This window comes from Hipposideros armiger, unplaced genomic scaffold (genome assembly GCF_001890085.2).
Source record: "Hipposideros armiger isolate ML-2016 unplaced genomic scaffold, ASM189008v1 scaffold_134, whole genome shotgun sequence".
Lineage (NCBI taxonomy): Eukaryota > Metazoa > Chordata > Mammalia > Chiroptera > Hipposideridae > Hipposideros > Hipposideros armiger.
This window is the reverse complement of record NW_017731484.1, coordinates 3,599,783-3,626,465: the sequence shown is the minus strand read 5'-3', so window position 1 is coordinate 3,626,465 and position 26,683 is coordinate 3,599,783. Positions and strand designations below refer to the sequence as shown.

General features: G+C 45.4%; 1 protein-coding gene across 6 annotated transcripts in view; it reads right to left on the bottom strand.

Moving 5' to 3' along the window:
• Window positions 1-26,683, bottom strand: part of SRGAP2 (SLIT-ROBO Rho GTPase activating protein 2) — a 256,272-nt gene that overhangs the window by 50,818 nt on the left and 178,771 nt on the right. For 4 of the 6 annotated variants that reach the window (XM_019649653.1, XM_019649658.1, XM_019649657.1 and 1 more), the window contains 6 exons: window positions 25,414-25,476; window positions 17,712-17,927; window positions 16,981-17,109; window positions 9,312-9,536; window positions 5,665-5,766; window positions 4,446-4,643 (listed from right to left, as the gene is read on the bottom strand). In XM_019649653.1, coding sequence (XP_019505198.1) covers window positions 4,446-4,643; window positions 5,665-5,766; window positions 9,312-9,536; window positions 16,981-17,109; window positions 17,712-17,927; window positions 25,414-25,476 — 933 coding nt within the window. The remainder of the gene's footprint in view (window positions 1-4,445; window positions 4,644-5,664; window positions 5,767-9,311; window positions 9,537-16,980; window positions 17,110-17,711; window positions 17,928-25,413; window positions 25,477-26,683) is intronic. The other 2 variants (XM_019649659.1, XM_019649654.1) reach the window with 1 other exon arrangement.

Sequence of the window (26,683 nt, the reverse complement as noted above, 5' to 3'; positions counted from 1 at the left end):
AACTCTGTTCCCCTCCAACTCCCCAATAAAATCTTAAAAAAAAAAATGATGGTACATCCATCCATATAACGGAATTCTGCAGAACCATTAAAAAGGGGGCAGGTCTTTCTGGACTAATATAAAAATAATACCCAAGGACCGGCCGAGTGGCACATTGTTTAAGAGCTGCCTTGGGACACCAGAGGGCTCTGGTTCGGGTCCCACATATGAGGGCCAGTGACACTGCCCTCTACAACTAAGATGCTGAACAACAGCTCAATCTGGAGCTGGGCTGCCATGAGTCACAGGCTGCAGCCCCTGTGGCAGTGGGTTGCCATGGGCTACCGTGTGTAGCCAGCAGCCAGCATGAATGGCCAGCAGAGCCACCGTGAACGGCCGTCCAGAAGCCGGCGACTGATCTGCCTCGCCCGGGAAGAGCGCAATGATGGTGTCAACTTGGGCCAGTGAAGCAATGTCCTCCACAACTAGACTGAAGAACAAAAGGATAGCAACTTGTCTGTTCCCCTTCACCCAATTCTCCAATAAAAATCTTAAAAAATAAAAAATAAAAATAAATAAATAATATCTGAAGTAAATTAAGTAAAAAAAAGTGAAGAATAGTATGAATGCTATACTTCTATTCATATTTCATTACATTTCTAATGTAATTCTGTTGTACTAAGGTTATGTTAGTGGTGGTCTATGCATAGGATATCTCGGGAAGGACACAGAAGAAACTGGTTTCAATCATTTGGTGGAAGGGAGGGAAGGTGGGAGTCAGGGATGGATAGAAGCTTGACTTTTTTCTGTATGCTCTTTCAAAATCTCTGCATCTTAAAAAAACACCAGGACAGCCAGATGGCTCAGTTGGTTAGAGCACATGCTCTGAGCAACAGGGTTGCCGGTTTGATTCCCACATGGGCCAGTGAGCTGCACCCTCCGTAACTAGATTAAACACAACAACTTGAGCTGAGCTGCCGCTGAGCTGCTGATGAGCGTCTGGATGGTTCAGTTGGTTAGAGTGCATGATCTTAACAACAAGGTTGCTGGTTCAACTCTTGCATGGGATGGTGGGCTGCGCTCCCTGCAACTAGACTGAAAATGGCGACTGGCCTTGGAGCTGAGCTTGTGCTCTCTACAACTAAGATTGAAGGACAACAATGTATCTTGGAGCTGATGAGTCCTGGAAAAAACACACTGTTCCCTGAAAAAACACACTGTACTCCAATAAAGTTAAAAAAAATAATAACCTATGTTTTAACCATCACAGTGAAAAAAGGCAATGGGTCAAAGAGTAGACATTGATGGACTGTGTTTATAGAAGATGAGTGATACACAGCCAAGGAGATCAGGACATTTCTCCTCATTTAGGGCAGAGAAGAGGAAAAAGCGGCTGAGCTGTTTCTGCGCTTTTTCTTCACCTCAGCTTCTTCGGCAGGGTGGAGAGCAAAGGACTGTGACCCGAGACCAGGCAATCAGAGTTCTAGTTTCAGCTCTTGATGAGTTCCTCGGACAAGCTACCTATCCTTTCTGGGTGTTTTTTATGTTTTAATTCTTTCAAATTTGAAGGCTTGGTTAGGTGATATTTAAAAACCACTTCAAGCTTTAAAATTCCATGATTGCTTTCCAGAGACTCCTGCAAATGACTGACCTTTATAGGTCATGCTTCAAATTTCCAATTGAAGTCATCTGGGCAGATCAATCTGATGACAACTGAGAGTGGTTAGAAAGCTTTCTTAGCAGCTCTCTGGGTCGCGAGGCACTCTACCTAGGAGTCAAAGCCATGACAAGGAACCTCTTCCCAACTTTCCAAAAGTTTCCAGAATGAGCTACTTTGCTATTTTGAAGGGCATGGGAAAACACATGGCAACATTTGTGGAAGCAACAAACTAAAAAAAGCCCATTGGCTTTGTATGGTTTGGCAAGCACAGACAGCCATCCTGTTTAACATGCACACCCCCTTTTCATGAATGTCCATTTCACCACCACCCCAAAACGCTTTTATCATGAAATGAATTATCTGACACATTCCAAGCACCGGCACCAGTCATGAGGATGATGAACTCTCTTGTAAATCTGTTATTAGACAAACTCAGACAAAAAATGTTCCTGTTAACCAAGGAAATTTGCACGCAATTTTGATAAGTAGCACTACGGCCACAAAAGACAGAAAATGGGTTAGAGGACATCAGTGCGACAGAGGTGAAAGGGTGGGCAGGATTTGAGAGGTTACCAGTTTGAATTTGGTGACTCCTGTTGTTACTGAAGGGTGACTCTGAATACAAATGTTATAGATTCATTTAAAGCCCCAAAGAAACTCTGACAGTCTTAAATACAGATTTTTAAGTCCAAAATTTCTTATTTAATAAAAAAAATGGAAATCTGCAGTGTAATGTGATTGGGTCATTTAAGTACTGTTATCTAAGTGGTCCAGACAGACCAGCCAAACAATCCTATTATTAAAAGCCTCTAGAGTGTTCTACGGCCTCCTGAGATAACGAAGCTGGGAGCAGCAACACAGCTCTCATCACAGTCAAGAAGTTCTCTTAATGTCTAACCCAGGTTTTTGCATGTTTTTATACTTTTGCTCATGCTGTTTTCCTCAAGGAATACCATTCTCCTCGATTCACCGCCTGGTTCACTCATCCTTCAAGATCAGGCACAAACATCACTTTGCATGTGATGTTTCCCCAACTCCATTCATGAATGGGTGCATGTATGAATTTAAAAAGTTTTATCTGTATTTTTTTAATTACAAAAATCAATCTGTGATCACTGTTTAGAAATATATGAAGTAAAAATGAAAGTTCTCCCTTCATATGCCTAATCTCATCATTCTCATCTTCATTTTATATTCTCTGCACTCTCAGTTTATAGCACATAGTAGATTGTCAATAAATGATCAATGAATAATTTAATAATGTTTAATAAATAAATTAATAATGGTGATGGTGATAACACATTTTCAGCACTTATTTGATCACTAACTACCAAACCAGGCAGTGTGCTTAAATATTTTACAAAAATTAACAAATGAGCCAAAATGTCATTCTATTATTTCTTTTGTATCAATTTTAGTATTTTACTCATAAATGTATTTAAAGAGTGTTATAATTAAGTGGCTAAGAAACACAGTAATTGATTGGTAAATGAAAATAGATTATAAAACAATATGTACAGCAGGATCCCATCTTTTTGTAATCAAATTATAAATGTATGCTCATATATGTGTTTGTGTATGCACAGAAAAAAGACTGGAGGGGACTGTATCCTAACACTGTTGTTATCTCTAGATAGTGGAATTGTAGATGATTTGTATTTTCTTCTATTTGCTTCTAAATTTTAAATAAGCATGTTTGAGTTGCATAACAACAAAAAAAGTTATTTTAAAAGAATAATACTGTTAAATGACTCCCTTTCAACAGGCTTCTTCATGATAAAAAAACAACCCTGCAGAATTTTGAGCTTTACTAAGTAAAAAAAAAAACCAGATTTATTATTTTTTTTAAATGATAGCAAATCACTAGTATTCTTAATGGAGGAAGGGCAGTGTTTAAAGAAGAATTAAATAAATCATTCTAGTTAGAGGAAAAATTCAATTGACTGCATGCAGACTGTTTTTTGACTGAAAAACAAGCTGATTTCTCTCATTCAGAATCAGTATGCATATTCACTGGCTATATTTCATCTCACATCTGCAAACTTAATTTCTCCTTGCTGGGTCATCAGAAGATTAGGAAATACATTTTAGTCCAGACAATAAATCCTACTTGGCACGCTCAAAATAACTTAATTATTAAAAAGCAGCACCAAAACCCAGCCAGCAACCTTCCAAAGGGCTGCTAACACTACTTTAAAAAATAAATAAATAAAATAATTGAGTCCATCTGTTGTAAAAGAGACTGGGAGATACATGAAACACAAAATACAATGTTTTGGAATTCTCTGCAAACCAACAATGTTGCACATTACCTGTTCCTTTGAATGTTGGCAATAGTTACGTAAAATAATTTCCCATCAACAAAAATTACAAAACAATGTCATCATACCACCTAGAAGAGGCTACCATCTTTAAAAACAAGACAAGTGTCAGCCAAAATAATTGGATGTAGTTCCAAAGAAGCAAGACAGGAAGTCCCCCTTTCATGACCCTCTATGTCTGACAAGGAAACTTTCACACAAAACCCTACTAGGGGGTCAAAAAATCCTTAAAACAAAAAAGAAAACCTTGTTGGTAGTGTACTTGGGAACATACTTTCTCTTGGGGGTCCCTGTTAGACACATACAACTTGCAGATGTTTTTTGCCTTTAAGTGTAGGGATGGTCCCCGATTATGCCCAGATCCAAATCTAGGCTATTCAAAGACTGCCCTTCAGAGACACTTGACCAGGACTCCGGGTTCCAAATCTCCCTTATGTGCCTGCGGTGCCTAACGATGTTCTCTACAGGCCACTGAGCTCCCTCACCGTGAAATAGAACTGCTCTGTCTCTTGCTGGTTGGCTCTCCTCTTGGCGATGCTGGGCTTGCTCATGAAGGTTTCTGAGACCGTGGACTTGACAGACTCCATGGAGTTGCTGTACTGGAAGCAGTCAGACACGTCAAAATCCTCCACAGTCACAATGTCCTGGATGGTCTGCAGAGTGGCCTCCATTGTCTTCTTTACCTGCCAAGACAAGGGCCGACACACTGCATGAGGGGCAGGCTGCAAGACAGCAGGTGACGGAGAAGCTTGGAGAAGAGGGAGAGGATGGGCTGAGGCTGGAAGGAGGGTGCTGTCAGAGGGTGCGGCTCTGCCTCCCAGGGGACAGCGCTAAGTGAGTAATAAACACCGCGTGGACTCTGTTATGGAGAACTACTCTCCCCACTGAGGGCGTAACCACCCTCCTCGTGCTACATGCTTGACCCAGCTCTCTTATTTCATGTTTACTGTGTAAATTTAATATCAGCTCCTGGCTACAGTACTAAGGGAGAGAGAGAGAATGAAATAAATCCAAACCAACGCCATCATATATGAGCTAGTTAAAATGTGTGCCGGGCACAGTCCTGTCATGGCCCAGCTTCTATTTTATGAACAAATCAATGAACTTATTTCCCTATTTGCAAATTAAGGGACCCAGTCCTTCCTGATCTTCCTAGGAAAAGCAAGACTTACTGAGATGCCAGGTTAAGAAGTTACGTGAGCTCAGAAGAAAGGATAATCAACTGTATGGCCCTTTTGAACTGGTTGTTGAAAGCAAATGTTCCTGTTAGCCAAGGAAATTTGGGCCCAGGAGAAAGTCACCCTTTTCTAAGAGGACAGGGATGTTTGAAGTGTCAAATCAAAAGCCTCTGTTTGTTTGAAAATACTGGAAAAAGCCAGGCAGGAGGGGGTGGTTTCAGAGACACAATATTGTTCACTCAGCTGCCAAGTGACATTTTGATTGAATGTGTAGAGGGGGAAAAAGAAAGCATTTTGCAAAAGCTCAAAATAGAGCTCAACCTTTGGCAACACAAGAGCAACTTCCTGGAGTTCAAGGGCAGGATGTAGCAGAGGGGGAAAATCCAAGCCTACATTTGGCTAGGAAATGTTTGCAGCAGCCCGGACATTCTCTGCATGCTCCTTCCACTGCTCCCAGATGGGCGGCAGCAAGGTCTGACAGGGAAACTCAGAGGGTGGCTCTTAGTCTCCTAAGCAGGAAACTCACCTCTTCGTTCTCAATCTTCAGGGTGGATAAGCGAGACTGCAGTTGTTGGCATCTCTGTACCAGCTCACTCTGGACAGGCTGCTGGGCACAGAGCTGGGAAGCCTGCCAAAAGCAAGAAACACCAGGTCAGGAAGAGGACACCATTCTTCTGGCGGCTCCAGAGTCCCACTACTGCTAATAAAACGACACATATTCAAGCTGTAATGCTCACGGTTTCTATGTGAAAACAAAATCCAAAGCCAAAGTGTGTGGACCTCTTCCAGGACCAAGTAGCGCGAAAAAGGCATGACGAGTAGGGCCGGTGTGGAAAGACCAGGTCTGTCTCTTTGAACCTGTCTCCAGGCTGGTGCTTGGCAGAGGCGGGTCTACGCAGGGTCTGCGGCTCCATGACAGCCGGAGTTAGGCCAGAGAAGAGTGCCTTGGGAAGCCCCAGCTCCAGACACACAATGCTTCGGCACAGGGAGGATTTCCTGCGAGAGGTCCAAGTGGCTACCTCTCCAGCCCCTCCTTCATCCCCGTTAGTGTACCAGAGGGAAAGCAGGAGAGAAGTGGGTCAGGAGGCTAACTTGCCGCTGTTGGCAGCCGGCATGTGTTTATATATCTGGGCCATGAATGAGAGCTCTGACTCAATTAGAGAACGAGGGAAGCCAGGAACAAGTCCGCAGGCTATGCTAGATAGAGGGCCCCAGAGGGCATGGAATCGGGTGGCACTTGGCATTTTCAAAGAGCCTTCATATTACCCCGGGTCTCTGCCAGATCTGTGTGGGAGAGAAGTCCACCCTTTTGCCCAAGGATCCCTGTCCATGAGCTTGCCCCTGTATGAAGAGATGGGTGGTTAAACTACGTTCTTCTGATGGTGGCGCGACTATGGTATGGGCATGAGGTCACCCACAGACCCCAGGATGATAGATGAGGAACGGAAGTCCGGCAGATTGGGAGGAAGGACCCACACGGAAGCAGCTCCTGTCACCTGGCCGCCATGTGTCCCTTAACCTCTCATCTGCAGAGAGACATCTATAGGGTTGTCGGAAAAGTCATGACGCATTTTTGCAACAAAAAACAGATAAAATATGTCATGACTTTTCCGACAACCCAATAGATCGAACTGGCCTCTATCTTCCCCAGCAATGAGTGGGCACATCCACATGCCTACAGACCGTTCTCTTGCTGGAAAAGACAAAACCTCTCTTCAAATGGAGGCGGCTGGGACTCGACCTTTTCCCCCATTGGCTTTTACGCTTCCAACTAACTTGACCTCCTCCCCCGGCTGAGAGGCTGGCCTGAGCCAGGCATGAGATCTGAAGAGAGCTGACTTCACTCTGGCTCTGGGATCAGCAGACACAATGGAGAAAGCTCAGTGGTCAGGATGGGCTAGTGCCAAGAGTGAAACACTCTGGCTGTCTGATGTCACCGGTCAAGCATCCAGAGCCCCACCAGCCTTTGGGGGGCACCAAGAGCAGAGCCAAGCACCTCCTCCTAGTACTTCTGAGAGTGCCTGGCATCAATTCATGTGCTGAGTGCCCTGGAACACCAGTCAGTATAAGGCCTTGGCCAATTTCAGGGCTTCCGGTCAAAATGGCACCTGAACTTCAGCCCTAGCTCAAAGACTTCCAAGCAGTTCCCTCTTGTTGCTTCTGCAGTTTACAGGCAACTCACATTGATGGAGACAGACTGGCTCCAGGGCCTTTTTCGCCCTCTCCGCTCCTCTCACTTTCCACTCATATAAAGGTTAGACTGGAATGTGGAACCTTTGCAAGGAATCTCTGCCTGGCTCGGCCACTGGTCAGCTATACCACATAAAGGGAGGGCCTACATAGAAGAATAAACTATTGATTTTTAAAGTATTACAGACCTGGGGGGAGGAATCACGCCACCTCCACGCCTGTTCCTTTAAGCAGCAGCAGGGCTGCTGATGCACGCTTTGGCACTGGTCCTCTACCGGGGTGCACGGTAACGCATTCCAGCTGCGCTCTGGAGTATGGAAATGAGGCTCTGACAGGACTAGGAGGGGGCCTGAGCACCCAGCATTTGGATTCCCCCTTTACGGAGACAAGCTGTTTGGCTCAGAAGGCAACTCAGTCAACACCAGAAAATGTATCACTCCACTCGGCTGGTCCTCACGTTCTATTGATTCTTGGGAAGAAATCTCAGTCGCAGCTGGAGAAGGGGCTTGGAAGGCTAGTTTGACCGGAAGCCAGGGCAGGTGAGGAATGAGGCTTCCTGGGGTTTGGTGACACCCCTTCCCCGTACTCTAATTGCACAGGCTGCCATCTCACTTCCCCATCTGTTCAGATGCTGACATTTTCTAAGCCACAGCAGTGGAAACAAACTGTAAATGGCTTGGTTTTCCCCAAAAAGGAGAGGAAAGAAATCATCTCCAAATTTTTGTATTTAAGGTAGAAATGTCCCACTCTCCACAGTGGCCTACTGATGACAGCAAATCCTCTGGTTACACTGCAACAGTTGTCATTCTGGAGCAGGGCTCTTTAAGGGGGTCTGGATGCTAATTCTACCGGAAGGACCAACCCCTTGTTGTTTTTTGGTCACCCAGCATCCAGCCTTCCTTCTTCTGGTTACGTTGGCCCGACTGCCCTCCAGGGGAACCTCCTATCCACAACTCAGGCCATACGATTTGGATGGAGCTCTCCGCAACTCTGGGAGGGAGCATGTGACCTAGGCATAAGCCAGCCAGCTGCCTGCAGATACCTGGCCACATTGACCGACTCAGCGATAAGCAAGTCACCCAGTCAGAACCAAGAAGACACAGTGAGATTTTTGTGGGCGCTCCTAAGAGGGAAGCAGATGCCCTTCCTGCTAGATTTCAACCTAGAAGGAGACAAGGCTGGAAACAGAGTCATCTTGGCCCGACGGCATAAAAGGTTCACTCTGATGTACGCACAACCACCAGAAGTGGAACCAAAAGATTCACAGGAATGGAAAGCTCTCGCTTTAGTTTATTCAGGCCCTTCTTGTTTTAGTTATTGAAGGTGAAAAGTCCAACACAGGGCCCCCGTGCTCAAGCTCCCTTGCTGGGTGACCCGCACGGGCCTCCTGGATGACAGCCTAGCTCCTCTCCTTTCGGGAGACACTCATCTGTTTCTGTTCACGACCCAAGCAAAACTACACCTCTTGTTGCAACTTTCTAAACCCAGGAGAATAAGATCCTTCAGAACTCTGCCAAACAACAGAAGATCACATTGTTACCCTGCTGAGCCCTTCCCTCCCCCATCAAAAAGCCTTTCCTGTCTGGTTCCATCTCAGTTCTTCTTCTAGCCTCTCCACTTGGACCCCTCCTTCCCTTTCACCATACCAAATTGTTGGTCGTTTTTAGAACACACCTCCTGTTTTTACCTCCTTTGATCCTGCTGGTCCATTCGGGTGCCCCTCCCTATGCATATTTCTAACTGTCTCTCAACTCACCAGACTGGAAGCTCCCCGAGGGCTCTACTCCCCAATGTCTGCGGCCAAGCCTAGTGGACAGCGGGCACTCAGTAGCTGTTTGCTGAATGGGTGCAATGTGCCTCACCCAACTGACAGGAAGTCCCAGGCCTCGTTCTCCCCAGAGGAACGCGGCCGTCGTGTAGTGAATCTAGGCACAAGTGAGCGCAAGCCCCTTGGGGAGTGCGTGGAGGGGCAGAAGGACTCACCATGTCCCCCATGTGGGGCTGGAACTCAAACTTCATAGGCGGGCAGAAGACATTGTTGTACATCTCCATGAGGCGCTGCTTGTCACTGGTGGCATCCAGGTTTTCTACAGCATTCTCGATGGCATCCAGGCCCTCGTGCTTCGACTGCTCCAGATTCAGCTCAGCGGACAGGAAGGTGCGTAGCGCCCGGTTCAGGCTGGCGTGGTAGCCTAAGTCACAACACTGCTGTGGGAAGGAGAGAGCACATGAGCAAACGCTGGACAGCCGCAAGCTTGGCAGAAAGGGATGGTGGCCCCCAGGACAGATCTCACGATGTCGATAAAACGGGGCAGGGGAAGGGAGGCTGGTGTTCTGCCTTCCAAGATCTGGGTGAGATCGCTCAGTTCTTGACTCCCAGCTCAAAGGTTAAATACAACTTAGAGGGCTGTCGGGGCATTAGAAGGAAGAGGACTCGTTAGGACAAAATACAATTATTTAGTCATGTGCTATTTGGTAAACATGAAAAAAGTGGAGAGTTAAAGGGAATCCCCTTATATTTTCAGGTTTCTCTGGGGATATCATTATAATGAAATTCAACAAAAATACTGCCACTCCCTGAGGGTTACTGTGGTTAAGTCACTGCATACCAACCACGCCAGGCCATTTCCACATTCGGGGTTTGGGAATCGGAAGCATTGCAAGAGCAGTTCATTACACAGACTCCGGACTCTAGGTGGGAGAAGGAGACCGGGGGCCTGACTCTCTCGGGCATCACCCCCCCCAACTCCCAACATTCTAGAACAGGCCTCAGCTGCACTAGGATTTTTGCACTGAAGCTCCAGGCCTACAGGAATAGTATTTATCGGACCCATTAATTCTTAATGGGAAAATTCATGTGAAGGATTCTGATTTTTCTAAAGTAAAATGGAAAAAATTTAAAAAGGTATGAAAGAGGCAAGAGTATAAAAAAAGTACTGGACAAGAAGTCAGGAACATTGGAAAAGCCCCTCCCCATTCCTGAACCTGTTTCCTCGACTGTAAGATGAACAGATTTGGTCAGGTCAGCGGTTTTCAAGCTGTAGGCCAGAGGTTATGGTTCTGTGCCAGAACCTTCTGAGACTGCCCTTGAGAACCGGGTAAAGGGGCAGCCCAACTAGTGAGACTTGGAGCCTCCTGTCTGCTTCAACCAAACCAGTTCTGCTCTTTTTCCTATTTAACATATTGGGGTTTTACGTAAGGTCTGGTTTGAAGAAATAATTCTTCTGCTAGAGAAAGTCTGAAAATGCTTGGATGAAATATAATCCCTAAGGCCCTATTCTCTTCAGCAATGACATTCTGTGACTCTACGACAATCTTCCCCATCCCTCCCAAAGGACCCAGAGATCCTAATTCCTTGGCCATCCATCATCCCCTCTATCACTTAAGCAGCTTTGAGATCCAGAACGTGAGGAGACACGCCAGAGAAGAACTTATGGATAGAATAAGAACAGCTGCTGATTGCCATTTCATTCCATAAAGCAGGCATCACATTAACTCTTCCCCCGGCCATTTCCCTTCATCATGATCACACTAGCAGCAGCCACTATTGGAGAAGAAAAAGCATGTGATGTGCCTCCTCCTCCCAGCATCTGACAAGGAGCTCAGTAATACACTGTCTTGCGGGCTGGGCTCTGGGTTCAGCGCCAACAGGCTCTGGCAGGTGCCTGGCTGCAGCGGAAGAACAGCAGTTACAGCTTAACTAGAGGCGGAGGATGGAAAGACATAAATTCGGTTGTGAGGGAAGAGCAAATGGAAGCGACAAAAGCGGCTGATTGGGAAGCTTCACACGCAGGGACCCTTCCTTTTCGGGGAGACGCTGCTGGTCGAGCCAGGCTGCCCTTGAACCTACGCCTTCCTGACTAGCTCTATTTTGACTCTGATGATGAACTCTATGCCTGTAAGTCTAATGAACAGAAGTGACACTACCCACAGGGCTGAGCAAGTGTGTGTGTGTGTGTGTGTGTGTGTGTGTGTGTGTGTGTGTGTGTACACTTTTTGGTGCAAAAGAGGATTGAGGAGGCAGAGTGCCCTTCATCAACCTGTATATATTTTTGGTAACTCCCCTTTTCTCTCCTCTACCCTGATTCACACCGTTATCACCTGACACCAGAGCTGTCTGTTTCACTGTCTGAAAATACAGCTTTTATCATGACATTCCCTTGCCGAGGAACCTATAACAGCTCTCTTTTTCCTAAATTGAAGTCCACCTTCCTCAGTTTTGAAAAATTTTAAATGCTTTTATATTTACTAAGTGTGCTAACTATATGCCAGACAGTGTGCTGAGTGCTTTATGTACATTCTAGGTTTTAATCCTCATAATAACCTCAATGAGGCTGGTATTATGTTTACTTTCCAGACGAGAGAGCGGAAGCTCAGGGAAGCAAAATAACTTGAGTAAGGAAGGCCGACAGCCAGAACAGATTGTCATCTCTTTAGTCTGACCAGCTAACATCATCTCCCTTTAGTTCATTTTTCAGACCCTTCTGCTCTAATCCAATGACACACTCTCTGGTTAGAGTATTGGAAAACTATAGGCCTCAAATCAGCTGTGTGTGACTATGAGCAAGCTACTTAGCCTCTCTGAGCCTCAAACAGGAATAATACCAGCCTCATACATTGCTGTGAGGCCAGTAACAGGCAATACACTTGTATACGAGTATATATCTGGCAACCTGCAGACACTTAAACACCAATCATCAGTATCCCCAAAGCCACTGCCTCTGCTCTTCAGCTCTCAGCATCTTCTCTTCCTGAAATGTTCCCCACTCCTCTCACCTGTTGGGATTGGACCCAATCTTCAAGATCGAAATCAAATTCCCAGCCTCCAGGAAGGAGGACAGCCCTGCAACCCTTCTATGTATTGACCTTGGCCTCAGAACCACTCATCGGCAGCCCTTATGTGACACAGAATACACTCCCTCATTCTGTGACTCTCCATTTTGTATCACAGTCCCCCTAACCCTCTGCCCCGGAAGCCAAGCTTCAAAGAGGGCTTGGCACAGTGTCTTACTCTGTTTTTGATCTCTCACTATTAGGCCTTGCTCATGGTAGGCATTTAATAAACATCAGTAGATTGAATGAAGCCAGGAGTGCAGATTCCAGGCTCTGGGGAAATAACCCTCGTAGTCACTTGATCCAAGTCAAGTGAGTAGATGTAGCCACTGAAGCCTTTTGTATTGCTCACTCTGTATGGCTATGGAAGGCCAGGAGCATTCTTGGGCTGGTCTACTGCCTCTATTAAATAACTGTTCTATCGCTTCTCTGTGCCAATGAGTGGGGTCTGAATCACAATGTGCCCTCTGGCTTCTCTCTATGCCTCCAGGCAGCCACGGAGATTCAGAATAGGTTTTTCAGAGCCTTCGCTATCCACATATCTGCAAGCAAATGGCTGGAAACTGGGGCTTTAGCAAAGAATCAATTTCTGGCAAGGTTAGGTAAATGAGATTTGAATATTTCATCCCTACTCCCAGTAGGATCCCAGTGAGTGGAGGCAGCACATCATTTTGCTCACGATGGGGACAAAGTATGCTTTCCATGGCGTCTGATGAGTTCTGTGGCCACGCCGGGCTCCCTTGGCCATTTCTGGGTTATATAAATGTTTGATGAAAACTGTCCCAGGGGAAATAAAATTTTTATAAGAATTTAATGATAGCCCATCCAGATGTGTGATGACTTGAATTGACAGCTCTTTAACCCTTTAACAGCTGATTCACCCCAAGACTCGAGAGAAGGCCTAGCAAAGAAATGTGGTGTTTTATAACACCCACTTCAAGTTCACACAGATGAGAAAAATAACTGCCCTTTATAAAATTTCCTATGGAGAAAGCTGGGTTCTCTCATGTCTGATTTGGGTACACATGGTGTCACAGATTCTCTACCCATGAACGTAAGCACACACAACGCCCCAGCTGTGCATGAGGACAATGCCCTGTTCTTCACTCATCCATCTGCTCCTGGGGTGAGAGAACCACAGGAGGATGGGGGTGGGACATCACATTCCAACGAGCCTCCAGTTCTTAGACACCATCAAGTTAGCTCAGAATGTCTTTCTGGCCTGAAGTCAGGTTTTCCTGTTGCATGTCAGATGCCTCACGTGGATTCCTACAGTCCAAGTTTAAATCTTATACTATATTATAAAAAGAAGGCAAAGGCTAGTCCTTGTGTCACGGCATCAGCAAAAATAACTTCTCTCGTCCTCAATGCCTTCAGCACACACTGAGCTTCAACCTGCTAGGAAGGAGGTATCACACAGATGGCATTAATTGGCACAAGATTCATCCCATGTCTTAAAGCAAGTTCTGGATACTGTCAAAATCAGAATGCCACGGTAACCAGGCTTACCACTCACTCTTGTGCTGTTGGTTTATTGCCAAACCATCCCTTTGGCCATTTTTATTGCAGAGGGCAGCAAGAAAAAGGAAAACAACTACTGATACATGCAATAATGTAGATGGAAGCTCAAAAACATCATGCTGGGCAAAAGAAGCTAGATATAAAACAGCTTGTGACGTTCTACAGCAGGCAAAACTATTGGGTTGTCGGAAAAGTCATGACACATTTTTGCAATGAAAAACAGAAAAAATACGTTATGACTTTTCCGACAGCCCAATAATTTATGCTGAAAGAACTCAGAACTGCGGTTGCCTTGGCGAGGGGAATGGCTGGGCTGGGGAGAGAAAAGAGGAACTTTTTGAGGTGATGGGAATATCTTGATAGAGGTGGAGGTTATAAGGGTGTATGAATTTATCACAACTCTTGAAACTGTAACACTTCAGTTCAGTTTATATTCTATTAGATCTCAAAACAGTCTTAAGGGGGGGGTTGTCACTTCGTGAGGGGTGAAAAGCATAACTAGTGCATTGTTTCGTACACCTGAAACTAATAATAATAAAAAAAGAAACAAACAAAAAAAACAGTATTAAGAGGTACAAAAAGGAAAAAATCTTGGATTAGGAAATCTTCCTCCTCCTTCCATTGCTTTCTTCTTTCAATGAACACATGATGTACTTGGCTATGTATTAAGCACTGTATGTATGCATTATGCACCATGGAGCTTACAGAAGAGACTAACAGACCTTCCTCTGTTGGTAGGGCGGTGCCTCAAACTTTTGTTGACCTCCAACGCACAGTAAGAAATAAATCTTATATTGTCTCTCACATACACACACACACACATGCACTGACTCACGCACATGCACTCATGCACACACATGCACGCACGCACACGCGTACACAATCCCATGAGTGCGCAAGCAGGTACACTTACCTAATATAAGTTTCACCAAATAAAACAGAACCTTATTAGTGTGATATATTTTCTATTCTATTCTATTCTATTCTATTCTATTCTATTCTATTCTATTCTATTCTATTCTTAGTTTATTCATTAAAAAAAAAAAGTCAACCCCATGGAAGTGATTTCACAACTCCCTAATGGATCATGACCTACGATTTGAAAACCACCACCGAGGGCCCCGTGCCTCCCTCTACTGCTGCAGTTAGCCAGTTACATAGGAATTATCTGTTTGAATATCTGTGAATACCTCTAGGGCAGAAACTGTTTTATTCCTTTTGTACCAGTGATGCTGAGCACACAGCCTCGACCCAAATAAATATTTGCTGAACATTTATACAGCAAGAATAATGTTATCAGCCTTCTTTAAAGAGGTAATTAATCTGACTTCATCTCAAGAAAAACAAAAACAAAACAAACGACAAACAAAATAAAACAAGAGCACTTTGCTGCCCGTGTGGCCTGGACTTGCTCACAGTTACCGAGACCCAGGCTGTGGTGGTGCAGGCTTGGCAGGCTTCTTTTTCATGGCACTTTGCCTGGTACCCTGTAAAGACAGGCTCTGAATATACTTTTTTTTTTTTAAAGAATAAGGTGCAAAATACCTTGCTTCTTAGGCTGATTTTAAAACACCTACCACATCTGATGGAGGGCCTATGGATTGCAAAGGCTGTGGCTAACAAAACTGCCCCAGGGACAAAAGAAAGAGAAAAGGACAAACCAGTAGAAGGGCTTTGGTGGACTGCAGTCTGGTTTTTTAATTTTTTAACCAAATGTGAGATAAATGGCAGACACTGAGCATAAGAAATAAGTGATTCTCTTCCTCATGCAGACAATAGGCCTTTCTCCCAATGAGGAGCCCTTCCCCTAAGGAGGAGAAAGGATCCTGTTTAGGGCTCTGACCTTCATTGAAGAACAGTGTTCAGATTGGCATCAACAAGCAGAGAGAACAAAGAGGTACCTGAACAGGAATCAGGGTTCCACTTACCCAGTGAGACAATGACACCCAGGGCATTAAGAGGCTGAAACCTACTGAACCAAAAATCCTGGCGGAAGGGAGACAGGAATCTGTATTTTAGAAAAGCTCCCCAAGCAACTCTGATGTGAGGCCAGAATTAAGTACCAATGATCCAGTCCAATTCTTCAGTTTGCCAGAGGGGGGCGGGGGAAGGGCAAATGGAGAGACAAAATAGAGTTCCAAAACAGTTCAGTGACAAGCTCCAGATTGCGCAGCTAGCTATGTAACAGTGAACCTTAGACCAGAGCCCCACATGATACCGTGAAGGATGGCACATTTGTTTGTGGAGAAACCAAGGCAAGCAGGCAAGTACATGAGGTCTGGCCAGAGGCTTGAGAAGCCCAGCTGCAGCCAGAGGCAAACGTCAGGCCTCAGGCAGGAGACTAGCCAGGATCTGCCTGAAACCCTGTGGACTGGGATGCTGGGCTAAGTCAGGTGGCTCCAGGCCCCTCACTCTGATGACAGGAAGAGAGGTGAGAAAGGGCGCACTTATGCAGCCTTTGTTCAGGCCTGGCTCAGGAGCTGTGCCAAACAGGAGTCTGCAGGTGGGACGGATTATAAGACTCGAGTATGTGTACGGGTTGAGAGAATGCAGCAGGAGAATCAAGGCCAAAGCTGACTCATAGGCAAAGTAAAAAAAACTTATCCCTTGTTCCTGCCCCATGCAAGACATTTGCACCTACTATCCTATTTCTCTCATTATCTTGGTGACACATAAAAAGTCCAGGCCACGTGTCAGGGGCATCTGGATACCTTCCTGACCAGCACCCTAATTTGCAGTGTAACTTCGGGCAGGTAGCCCTCTAGATTCCTTATCTACAAATTGAAGATGGACATACCGATCCAAAAGAGTGATATGACAATGAGACAGGTACTGGGAAACATGAAGTGTTATATAAACAGTAGGTATGTCATTCTAATTCTTGAGCTCTGCCATTCACTTCCACGTGCAAGTAGCTAATCTAAGAGAGTATTTCCTGGGAGACAGAAGTGCACAGTGGTTACGAGCACGGGTTAGGAATCAGACGTACATACAAATTGTGCCTCTGTCACTTATTCGCTGACTCTGGTTAAGTCATCTGAACTCTCTGAATTTTAATCTGTAAAAACAGAGATAATAATGGCTCCCTCCTAGGATTCTAGTGAGGACTGAAGGAAATAAAGTATAAAGCGCTTCACCTGGCCCCTGGTACATGGCAAGCCCCTGATGGATCATGGCTACTTCCTTCATCATTGTTCTCAAAATGCTTTGAGATGCCTAAGCAGTAGAACTGAGGAACGCCTGGCCAGGCCTCTGCAACCAGGAAGGAGGCACCCGGAGCCCCCCTTTAAGCACTTACATCAATAAGGTCAGACAGGTCGTGGATGTAGTACTTGAAGACAGATGCATTGGTGGCCTCCAAAGCCAGCAAGTACTCATTCCGGGCTTTAATGGCCTTCAGCTTATTCTCTGTGTACTTGGCTTGGCGCTGGAAAGGGAACAAAAGTTCAATTTTACTCTTTTTTTAAAAGGGGAGATTGTTCTCTAAAACATGAAAGTACAGTACATTCGAGAACCATAATTGTGCTGCTACTCCCTATGCGTGTCTGCCTTAAATTGGGTTCTAATTCTGTTTAATGAGATTCAAGGGCATAATGTAGATCAATCCGGGAAAGGTTAATGAGGCTCCCTACTTTAGATATGTGGCCCACTTTGGTTCTATCTGCAAATACCATTCCCCATCCTGGCACGGCCACCCTGAAGGAGGTGTCACTACATCTGCTCCTGAGTATCTGACACCTGAAGCCAAACCCTAGGTTGACAGTCCCCTCCCAGGTTTAGGAAAGGTCACTACTGTTTCTTGTTTATCTGCTACAGGTGAAAAACTGGGAGCCCACATGCCCAACTTCTTCCAATGCCTAGGGCTCCTTCCAGAAGATGGCAAGGGCTCCGTTTTGGCCGTTAGGCACTCACTAAAGGAAGCCAGAGCTTCCTTGTTCTGCTCTTCGTGGCCCCTGCTGGAAAATTCCTATCAGTCCCGACTTCCAGAATGTTCCTCCCCAGCCCCTACCACTGCCGAAGCAGACGCACCTTCTCCTTCATCTTCTCGATCTTCTTCACGGAGCTCCTCCGGACATGCTTCTCCTCAATGCGGACATTGGACGAGGAGTCCGGGGAGCGCGGGGTCTGCCGGTCCTCCTGCTTCACCGATTTGCCGATTTGCTTCTCCTCCTGCTTCTCCGCCTCCTTAAGCTTGCTCTGAGCGCTGATGCTGTCAGCGTTGTACATGTGATACGTCTTCATGACCTGCAAGACAGCCCCGCCCCAGCACAGAGCTCAAGCCAATGGGGTCCATTCTTCGCTTTACAGACTAACAGACTCCGCTGGACCCCTCTCCCATGAAGCAATATCCTCCAACCCTTAAGGGAACAATTCGTAAGTGTTTGGAGGGGCCTTTAACATTATATATAGTATTATATATTAAAGACCACTCCAAAGATAGGAAAGCTGGATTTGAACTGAGCCAATACGTCTTATTATTAAAAGGACTTCATGTCTTCCATCATGTATTATGTACTTTTATTTATTAACATTTGTAATCATTACTCTTATATTGGCCAAGTAATTTCTATCGCTTAGACATCTCGTAATACCATGTAGACAGGGAACACCACCACCACTCAGACCCCAGAGCAAAGCCTGGCTAGGAACCCTGAAGAGGGCAGCACAGCCTGCAGAGTAACCTATACTCTGTGAACCTTTCGGATACAATGAGGAAGAGGAAACGGCTCCAAAAGCTCTTTCCACTGGCCTCGCATCCTGGGGGCCTGTCTGGTCTGCATTCTCCAGATCCAGCACCCTCTCTCACAGCAACTGGAAAAGCAGCAGCAATAACAATGACAGCTCTCATTTCCTGAGCACTTAGCATATTCCTGGCTTTGTACCAAGTGCCACACACACCTTTTCTCACTTCATCCTTGCAGCAACCCTGTGGTCTAGACAACAACTCTATGAAGACAACAAATCTGCACAATAATTCGAGAAAGAGCCCGAGAAGGAATAAAATCCATAGGAAGTGAAACTGGAGTTGCAGCAGGAAGGAAATAGTATAAAAGGAGAGGGATACAGTTTTCCAATTTTTTATCAAAGTCACTGTTTGGGAGTCCAGTCCCTTTCCTTAAGAGGCAGGGAAGCCTGGAGCTTGCGTTTGTTTCGTTCGGTCCTCCCAAACATACGACTTCCAGGCAGAAGGTGCCTGCTCTTCCCTGCCAGAGCTTTCCGTTTCCACACAAGGAGCCTCTAGCTTCTACCTGAGAATTAAAAATGCTTGCTAACAAACCGAGCAAGCTGAAGTTCAAGGGTGCTGCCACTTTGATGCCATGAGATTTTTTTGAGATGAAGAAGTAGAGAGTGTAGGAGCTGGGTGTGTGTGTGTGTGTGTGTGTGTGTGTGTGTGTGTGTGTGTGTGTGTGTGTGTGTGTGTGTGTGTGTGTGCGCGCGCGCGCACAACAGAAGAGAGCTAGGGTATAATATTAATAATAATATCTACCACTCAGTAAACATGCTGTGTGTCAGGGCTTTATGTACATCACCTCATTTAATCCTCACAATCACTCAATGAAAGACGTGTTATCGTTTCCACTTCTAAAGATGAGGAAACTGAGACTCAAAGAGATTAACTATCACACCCAAGGTCACACAGCTAGTGAAGGGCAGAATACGGATTCAAACCCCAGTTCGTCAGACTACAAAATCCATACTCTTAGCCTCTGAGCACCAGTGTCTCTCCTCTACATGGGACCAGAACTGGATTAGTTGGGAGGAAAGGTTCAGTTTAGACAAGGGAAGCTTGAAAAGAGAAACTGATTTCATTTATGGACTTGAGTTAGATCAGTGGTGTCAACTGGGGGTTAATTTGGCCCCTGGGGACATTTGGTAATGTCTAGAGAGTTTTGATTGTCACACATGGAGCTTGCTACTGGCATCTAGTAGGTAGAGGCAAGGGATGCTGCTAAACACCTTATGCCAGGATAGTTCCCACAACAAAGAATTATCTGGCCCCAAATGTCCATGGTGCCAGGGTCAACAAATCCTGGGTTAAAGGGACTTTATGGGCATACTAACCCCTTAGGACCAGCTGGAGGTGGAGGAAGGAATAAAGAATATTGGGACACTGACAAAAGCAAAATACATTAGAGTTTAAATAATGTCTCATTTTGATTATAGGATGTTTTAAGACAGCTTCACCTTATTCTGAACCTGACATCACTTCCCATTAAGTATGAGATCTACTCTGTACATTCTTTATACAGGAGAAGTGATGTTTATCATGGATAGCATTAAAAACCTTTCTAAGTAATTCAAACGGTCCTCCAGGTTTCCAGGTTGACTAAGAAGCAAGAAAGAGGCATCTGGTACCCTGGCTGACGAAGGGTAGACAGGAGGCTCCTTTTTCTCTCTTTTTACCTGAATGTGACCAAGGGATTCAAAAGCTTGAGTGAACCGTCCTAAAAGTGAATGATTCTTAAGAAAGTGATTTTCTATTTCATGAAGATGCATAATCAATAAATAGGAAACTGTTACTATGAGTAAGCACAAGAGGAAAAAAAGGAATACAGCCAACAAGACAACATGAGAAGTAATACAAATCAACAACTTATATTGCTCCTTGCCCCTAAAGAACTTAAAGAACTCTCTTTAGAAAAAGTAAAACACTACCTTGTCTAAGACACTATAAATTCCTAAGGTCAGCCCCACTTCTTCTTTTGTGTTTTCTTCTCTTTTCCACAGTTGGGAAATACGTAATGTAGACAGTGGTAGTTTTACAATCAATGTTAACGACACTGAATCTGTCTGTGGAAACGCAGGAGAAGTGTAACTTGTGTCCTCCATCTCAAGGGAAAACTGAGGTATCCAAAGGTTAAGCTTGAATAAGTGATGTCAAAACAATTGGAGCAATAGGACTTGGAGAAATATATCTAGGGAGGTTAATACAAACTAGGGAAAAAACTCAGAAATCTAAGTCCTCAGTTTTACAAAGAATTAACTTTACTCGGAAAAACTAACTATTGAATTCACGTCTTTAGCTCTGCTTCTTCCCTAAGCCACACTAAAATCATAAAAAAAGAGGTTTCATTATTATTATTTTTAGGTATAAATTGAGGAAAACAGACAGAATGAAAGTGGAAGATGACAAGCCAGAGGCAAGTAGTAATTGACCTACTGAACCCTAAACCAGAAGTAGGGAGAGCCAAAAAGCAACCAGACTTACAGCACAGAAGCCCAAAGAGGAATTGGTGGAGCTAAAAACAAGAGAGATCACTGAGAGTCTGAGAATCCTTCGAGGCCCGGGTCCCATCCCCTCCCCCTCCATAGTGGAAGACTAGAGCTTTGTACTCTGAGGGAGGGTCTGTGGACTGGGGACACCAGGCTCGGGTGAGGATGGTGATACTGAACTTAAACCTGGAGCATGAACTGAAAGTTCTATAATGAGTGCTGAGATGGCCCAGTCCTCTTTACAACTTGGCTCCCAGACATAGGCAGGAGATCAGAAGAGCCTTGCCTGAGGAATCTGATCATCCAAGATACAAGACCTAGAAATACTGATATCAAGGCTTCCCAAGGACACAGCCAAGTCAGATTACCCTACAGTAAAGGCCACGGTTGACACAGAACTTCCAACCAGCTTTTTTAAAGTGCCCCACTTTAAAATATAAGTAGGCAACTAAAGATTATCAGACATTTAAGGAAAATATCTAACATGAAAGACAAGAGCCAAACAAGCAGTTTATAGAGGAAACAGAAAGTGCACAGAAAGAAAATCTCAAAAACAATCTATTAGTAATATCTCTGCAGAGATCAATGAGAAGACAAGCATCATGAAACAAGAACAGGATACAACAAAAAAAGGAACATTTAGAGAACAATAAAAGAGCTCTTGGCAATTAAGATTCAATTCAAGAATCTCTCCAGGGAGCCTGACTTCATGCCCCTCCTCAGTGCAGACATGTATTTTACTTGCTGTTTTATTTTTCTGTATCTTCTATTAAAACTAAACGCCTTGAGTTCAGGGACATCTCTTATTTGTCTTTGTATCCCTAGTGCTGGAGACACAGATAAGCAGAGCTGGGGGGCTATTAACTGACACTGTTTCAAGACAGCAGGTGCTAAATACCAGTCTGAAGTGGCCCTGCAAGCAGACAGCTGCTACAGCAAATCCAGGGAACTATATTCAGGGGGAGTACAGAAGCATAAAACCTCAGGGACACCGCCAGCCCCCATGTTCCAACACCTCTGCTTTCTTTCTCAGTTCTAGGGCTTCCCTGACTCTTCTTACTAAGCCAATCCAAGGGGCTTCAATGCTTCCACATACAATCCTTCCTGGTCGTGGCGGGGAGGGGGGGGGGCTTGCCCGGATTTTCCAGATACAGCCTCTGAGTACAACTGAGGCAGCAAATTCCAGAGTTCTTTGGGAAGCAGTGTGATCCAACTTCAAAGACATTCCTTGGATCATCAGTTGGAAAATAAAAACCACTTAAGCCATGACCTACTGCTCGTTACGGGGGAAAAACACATGGAAGAGAACGCTCACTGGGATTGTTCTCTGAGTAGCAGCTGTGGGAAGTGGCCCCGGCATAGGAACCAAGTCAGGGAAATCCAAGTCCTTTCAGACAGAAAAGAGGAAGGTACAGAGAGGGGGGCAGCTGGCCACTCATGGGGGGAGTCCGGGCCTCTTACCCAAAGGCGTCTTTATTTGGGAACACCTGGGCCCTGCCCTTTGGATCATCAAGGTTCAAAAGTACTTAAATTATCAACCCTTGGGTAATCAGTCTCCCAAAAAGAGGTATTCATGGCCATTAGGGGCAAGGTAAGAGCACTGAATATGGTGGGATCCTTATAACCCTGGTTTCCTTTACCCCAGGCCCCGAAATAACTTTTGATGCCTACAGGGTCACTGAAATGAAAGACACTTGCATGACTTCCTGAAGAGCGGGTAAGGGGAAAGCTCCTTATAAGAAGCCCTCTCTTGATAAAGGGAGAAGAGAGGGAGGGAGAGAGGGAGAGAAGGAGAGAGGGAGAGAGGGAGAGAGGGAGAGAGGGAGAGAGGGAGACAGGGGGAGAGAGAGCATATATAGCAAGTAACTTCCCAAAGCCAGCATATAATGGTCTCAAGTTCCTACTTGATGAAACCGCTGTCCCATGTAGGGTGACCAATGGGCCTGGTTTACCAGGGCTTTCCTGGGTTCAACACTGAAAGTCTCACGTTCCAGGAAGCCCTTCAGTCCTGGGCAAACCAAGGGAGCTGGTTCCCCTAATGCCATGGTGCTCTATTCAGACCAGTCCTATGCTTATCTCACCCTCCAGAAGAAACAATCCACAATTCTATTATCTGAACTTTCTAATGGCCTATAGAATCTGCAAACTCATTTGACCCTTAACTGTAGTCTGATATTTCAGGAAGTATGATTCCTCCAGTGTCCCTCTCCCTCCGCCCTGCAAGATATGGAGATACTAGTACATGGAGAGTGTGGAGACCTGGGTCACAGAGGTTAGGAACATCCCCCAAGATCATACAGCTAGTGGTAGACCCCGTAGAGTCTGGGTTGCCTAATTCAGAAGACCTAGTTACTAGACCGGAGTTTTTCAATCTTGGTACAATTGACATTTTAGGCCAGATAATTCTTTGCTGTGGGGGGGCTGTCATGTGCATTTCAGGATTTTAGTCACATTCTGACCTTTAGGACTCCCACTCCAGTTGTGACAACCAGAAATGTCTGCAGACATTGTCAAATGTCCCCTTGGGGGAAACAGCCACCCTGTTTGAGAATCACTGTACCAGAGAATCACTGCCTTTTCTGGAACTTTCCAGCGTCCTCTCTTCTTTTGTTTCCATTGCCTACTACAGGAAAATATCAAATATGATTTTGGCCCTGGACAGCTCATGAGTGTGTGCCAATTCACCTGATGGCAGGGGATACCACGCTCAGCCAGTTCTCAGTTTGCACACCAGTGGGCATTGTCTGTGGCCTGACAGTGGCCAGTAAAGCACTGGCCAATGGCAGGCTGCCTGAAGACTGCTGTGTGAGGTGCCAGCTCAGCCCTCCTCAGACCAGAGCAGCAAGTGTCACGGTTTTGTCCTCACTCAAACACAAATTATACCCTTTCACTTTTTATTTTTTTAAATCCTAGCACTATTAGGAGATCTAGGGCTCTGAGTAACGCTAACAGATCCCCAGACACTGTTCTTCCTCTATGGCTTTGGGTCCCACTGCAAAATTGGGACACTGGATTTGAGTTAGTTTGGAGTTTTCTGGTTATCCTCCCCAGAAACAGCAAATAGCAGAGAGCCAAAATGCCTACAGGAAAATAAAAGGATTCATGTAATGACTACATGTATCATTTTCTATCTTCGTGAATTCTTTGCAGGAGAGAGGAGTAATAATAGCTCTTCCTGGTGCCTAGAAGATGCTCTAAAAATAAAGTACAGAAGTAAAACATTAAAAAGACAAGGGGGCTCGGGAAACTCATCCAGTCTGAAAATGGTCCACGTCAACATGCTTCTTATTTTTAAAAAGCTTCAACTTCATTTGAAAGAAATGAACACTTGGGAGCGAAACTGAAGGGTGCTCTCTATCTACTTGGCTTCAGAGCAGAAGAGTCACAGAGTAGAAATTCCAAACAAATTGCATGTCATTGGAGACAAGTCTGATGACTGCTCTACCCTATTTACTTGCTTAACAGTTGCCATGACAAAATGGCCACACCTAGACTTTTGGATCAAGAACATGGAACTCTCTGATCCCAAATGCCTGTGATGCATGTCACCACTGCCTGCCTTCCTGTGAATTAAAAAAAAGGAAACAAAGAAAAAAACAATGCAGTGAATAAGCAAGTAACATCTGACTTTACACAGGAAATTAATTTCACCTCTGAAACAGGATGGGGCAACCCGAGAATGACACAAAGGCCTGGCACAGCTGGAGAAGGGGCCCTGGAAGGCTTTAGCTGCACAATTAAATATTCCCTATACGGCATCAGGAACTTCTTTGGTGTGCGTGTGTTTTAATTATAATTAACGAAACACGGCTGGGGGAAGCACCACCACCACCTCCTCCCAGTGCATGGAGACACACGCATCCGCCACAGGCATCACGTGCTTGAAGCGCCAGTCATTTCAGAACAGATTGTGTTTTTTTCTCCAAGCCTGAAGCCTGTCTCTAAACTGACCTTTGGCCTTTATACAACCCCAGGGGGTTGATACAAAGCTCTCTCTGACTGGGCCGGTCCCTCATATTACCGGCACTTAGGACTCTGTCCTTCCCTCTAAGACACCTGCTCTAGTCTCAAACAGGTAGATCAATCCAAGAACTGATGCCAAAACCTTGAACCACAAATCCTTGCCCACACACACATATTAATGGCAGGCTGTGTTCCTTGCCATTAGGTTCGGGGTCCCTGGTTTGCTGCTAATGGGGGTCAGTTGTGCTGGCGACCTAAGCCTTGGCTGGTCTCTAGCAATTATGCCCCAGATGAAGCCAGAGTTAGCTGGCGCAGCTGAGAAGGGATCTTTTTTTGAGAAAGTGGGTGGGGTTTTATTTTATTTTTATTTTTTGGCTCATTCAGGTTTGAAAATAAGAGTGTAAAAAAAGAGATGGGTGGAAGCACCCCCAGTGGAGACCATGCACTGTCCTTAACCTCAGCTCAGTTCTGTTGCTGATGTGACTATAGTGACAAGATGCCAAATGCTGCTTCCCACTGCTTGTTAAAGAGCCAGGCAACCCATCTGATTTACCGAGTAGAGTTCATTCAGGACCTTCATCAAATCATCCTGGAGCTGCTGACCGACTTCTTTACTCTGCAAAGAAAGAGGAACGAAGGTTAATTGGGAAACAGAAGGAGGGAGGAGGTGGCAGCCAAGGCAAAGGCAGCGCTGGCTTTACAAATAACACAGACTCAATTAAGGCCCATTATTTAACCCAGCAAATCAGATAACCACTCCGATCAGGCCCAATTATGGTCAGATTACTCAAAGAGTTTTAATAAAATGAAATGTGCCCCTTCTATGCAATGGCAATCGTGTAGAGCAGCGGTTCTCAACCTTTCACGGGAGTCGCCTAAGACCATCGGAAAACATGTATTTTCGATGGTCTTAGGAACCGAGACACCGCTCCTCTATCCGTCTCCAGGCGGGTCTGCCCACATGCAGATACGCCCGCATACGAGTACCCGGCGACCCCTGTGAAAGGGTCGTTCGACCCCCAACGGGGTTGCGACCCACAGGTTGAGAACCGCTGCTGTAGAGGGAACATGGGTTGTAGCCTTTGATTTTTCAGTTGGTCTCCAAGGAGCAGGCCTGAAAACCACACCCTACCTAGCAACTGCTGTTGGGTGGCACGAGCTTTCTAGGAGACAGACAGCCAAGCACTCCTGAGAATTGTGGAGGAAAGTGGGGTGTGAATCGGATGAGACAGGAAGAAGTATATAAACATCTGAGGATTTCAAAGTATCTAACTACACAGGAACCTCCAAGCAGGAAGGCGTCAGACCTCAGACTTGCTTTCTCTCTACCCCAAACTCCCAGGACAGTGGTACCCCAATAATGACTGGCTGCAAGATTAGCTAATGCTACCTGATTCTGATAATATATGCTAAGGGGTCTCCAACTGGTTACTCCCAATAGGTGGCGGCTCTCCGGTTCTTGCCTGCTGCCACCCAGGGCTGGCATCTAACTACGCAGAGAACAGTAGACATAGAAGAGAACGAGGAAGCAGGAAGGAAGGGCCACACCCATCCTGAGCGTTTTGTGCCGAGCCCAAGAAAGCAGGGGATGAGACTCACGGGCATCACCGCGTCACTGAGAGGGGAAACCCTTGTTTTATCTTCTGCCAGCTCCTTCTAGGTCTTTTCTAGTAAAAATCAGATACCAACAATTCTTCTACCAGAAAGTATAACACTAACCCTGGCCAGCTCGGTTCCCGGGCAAAGAAAGGGAGCGGTCTTATATGTCAGACACATAATCACTTAAGATCTTGCTTTTTTTCAAGATGTAGGACTTTAAAAAA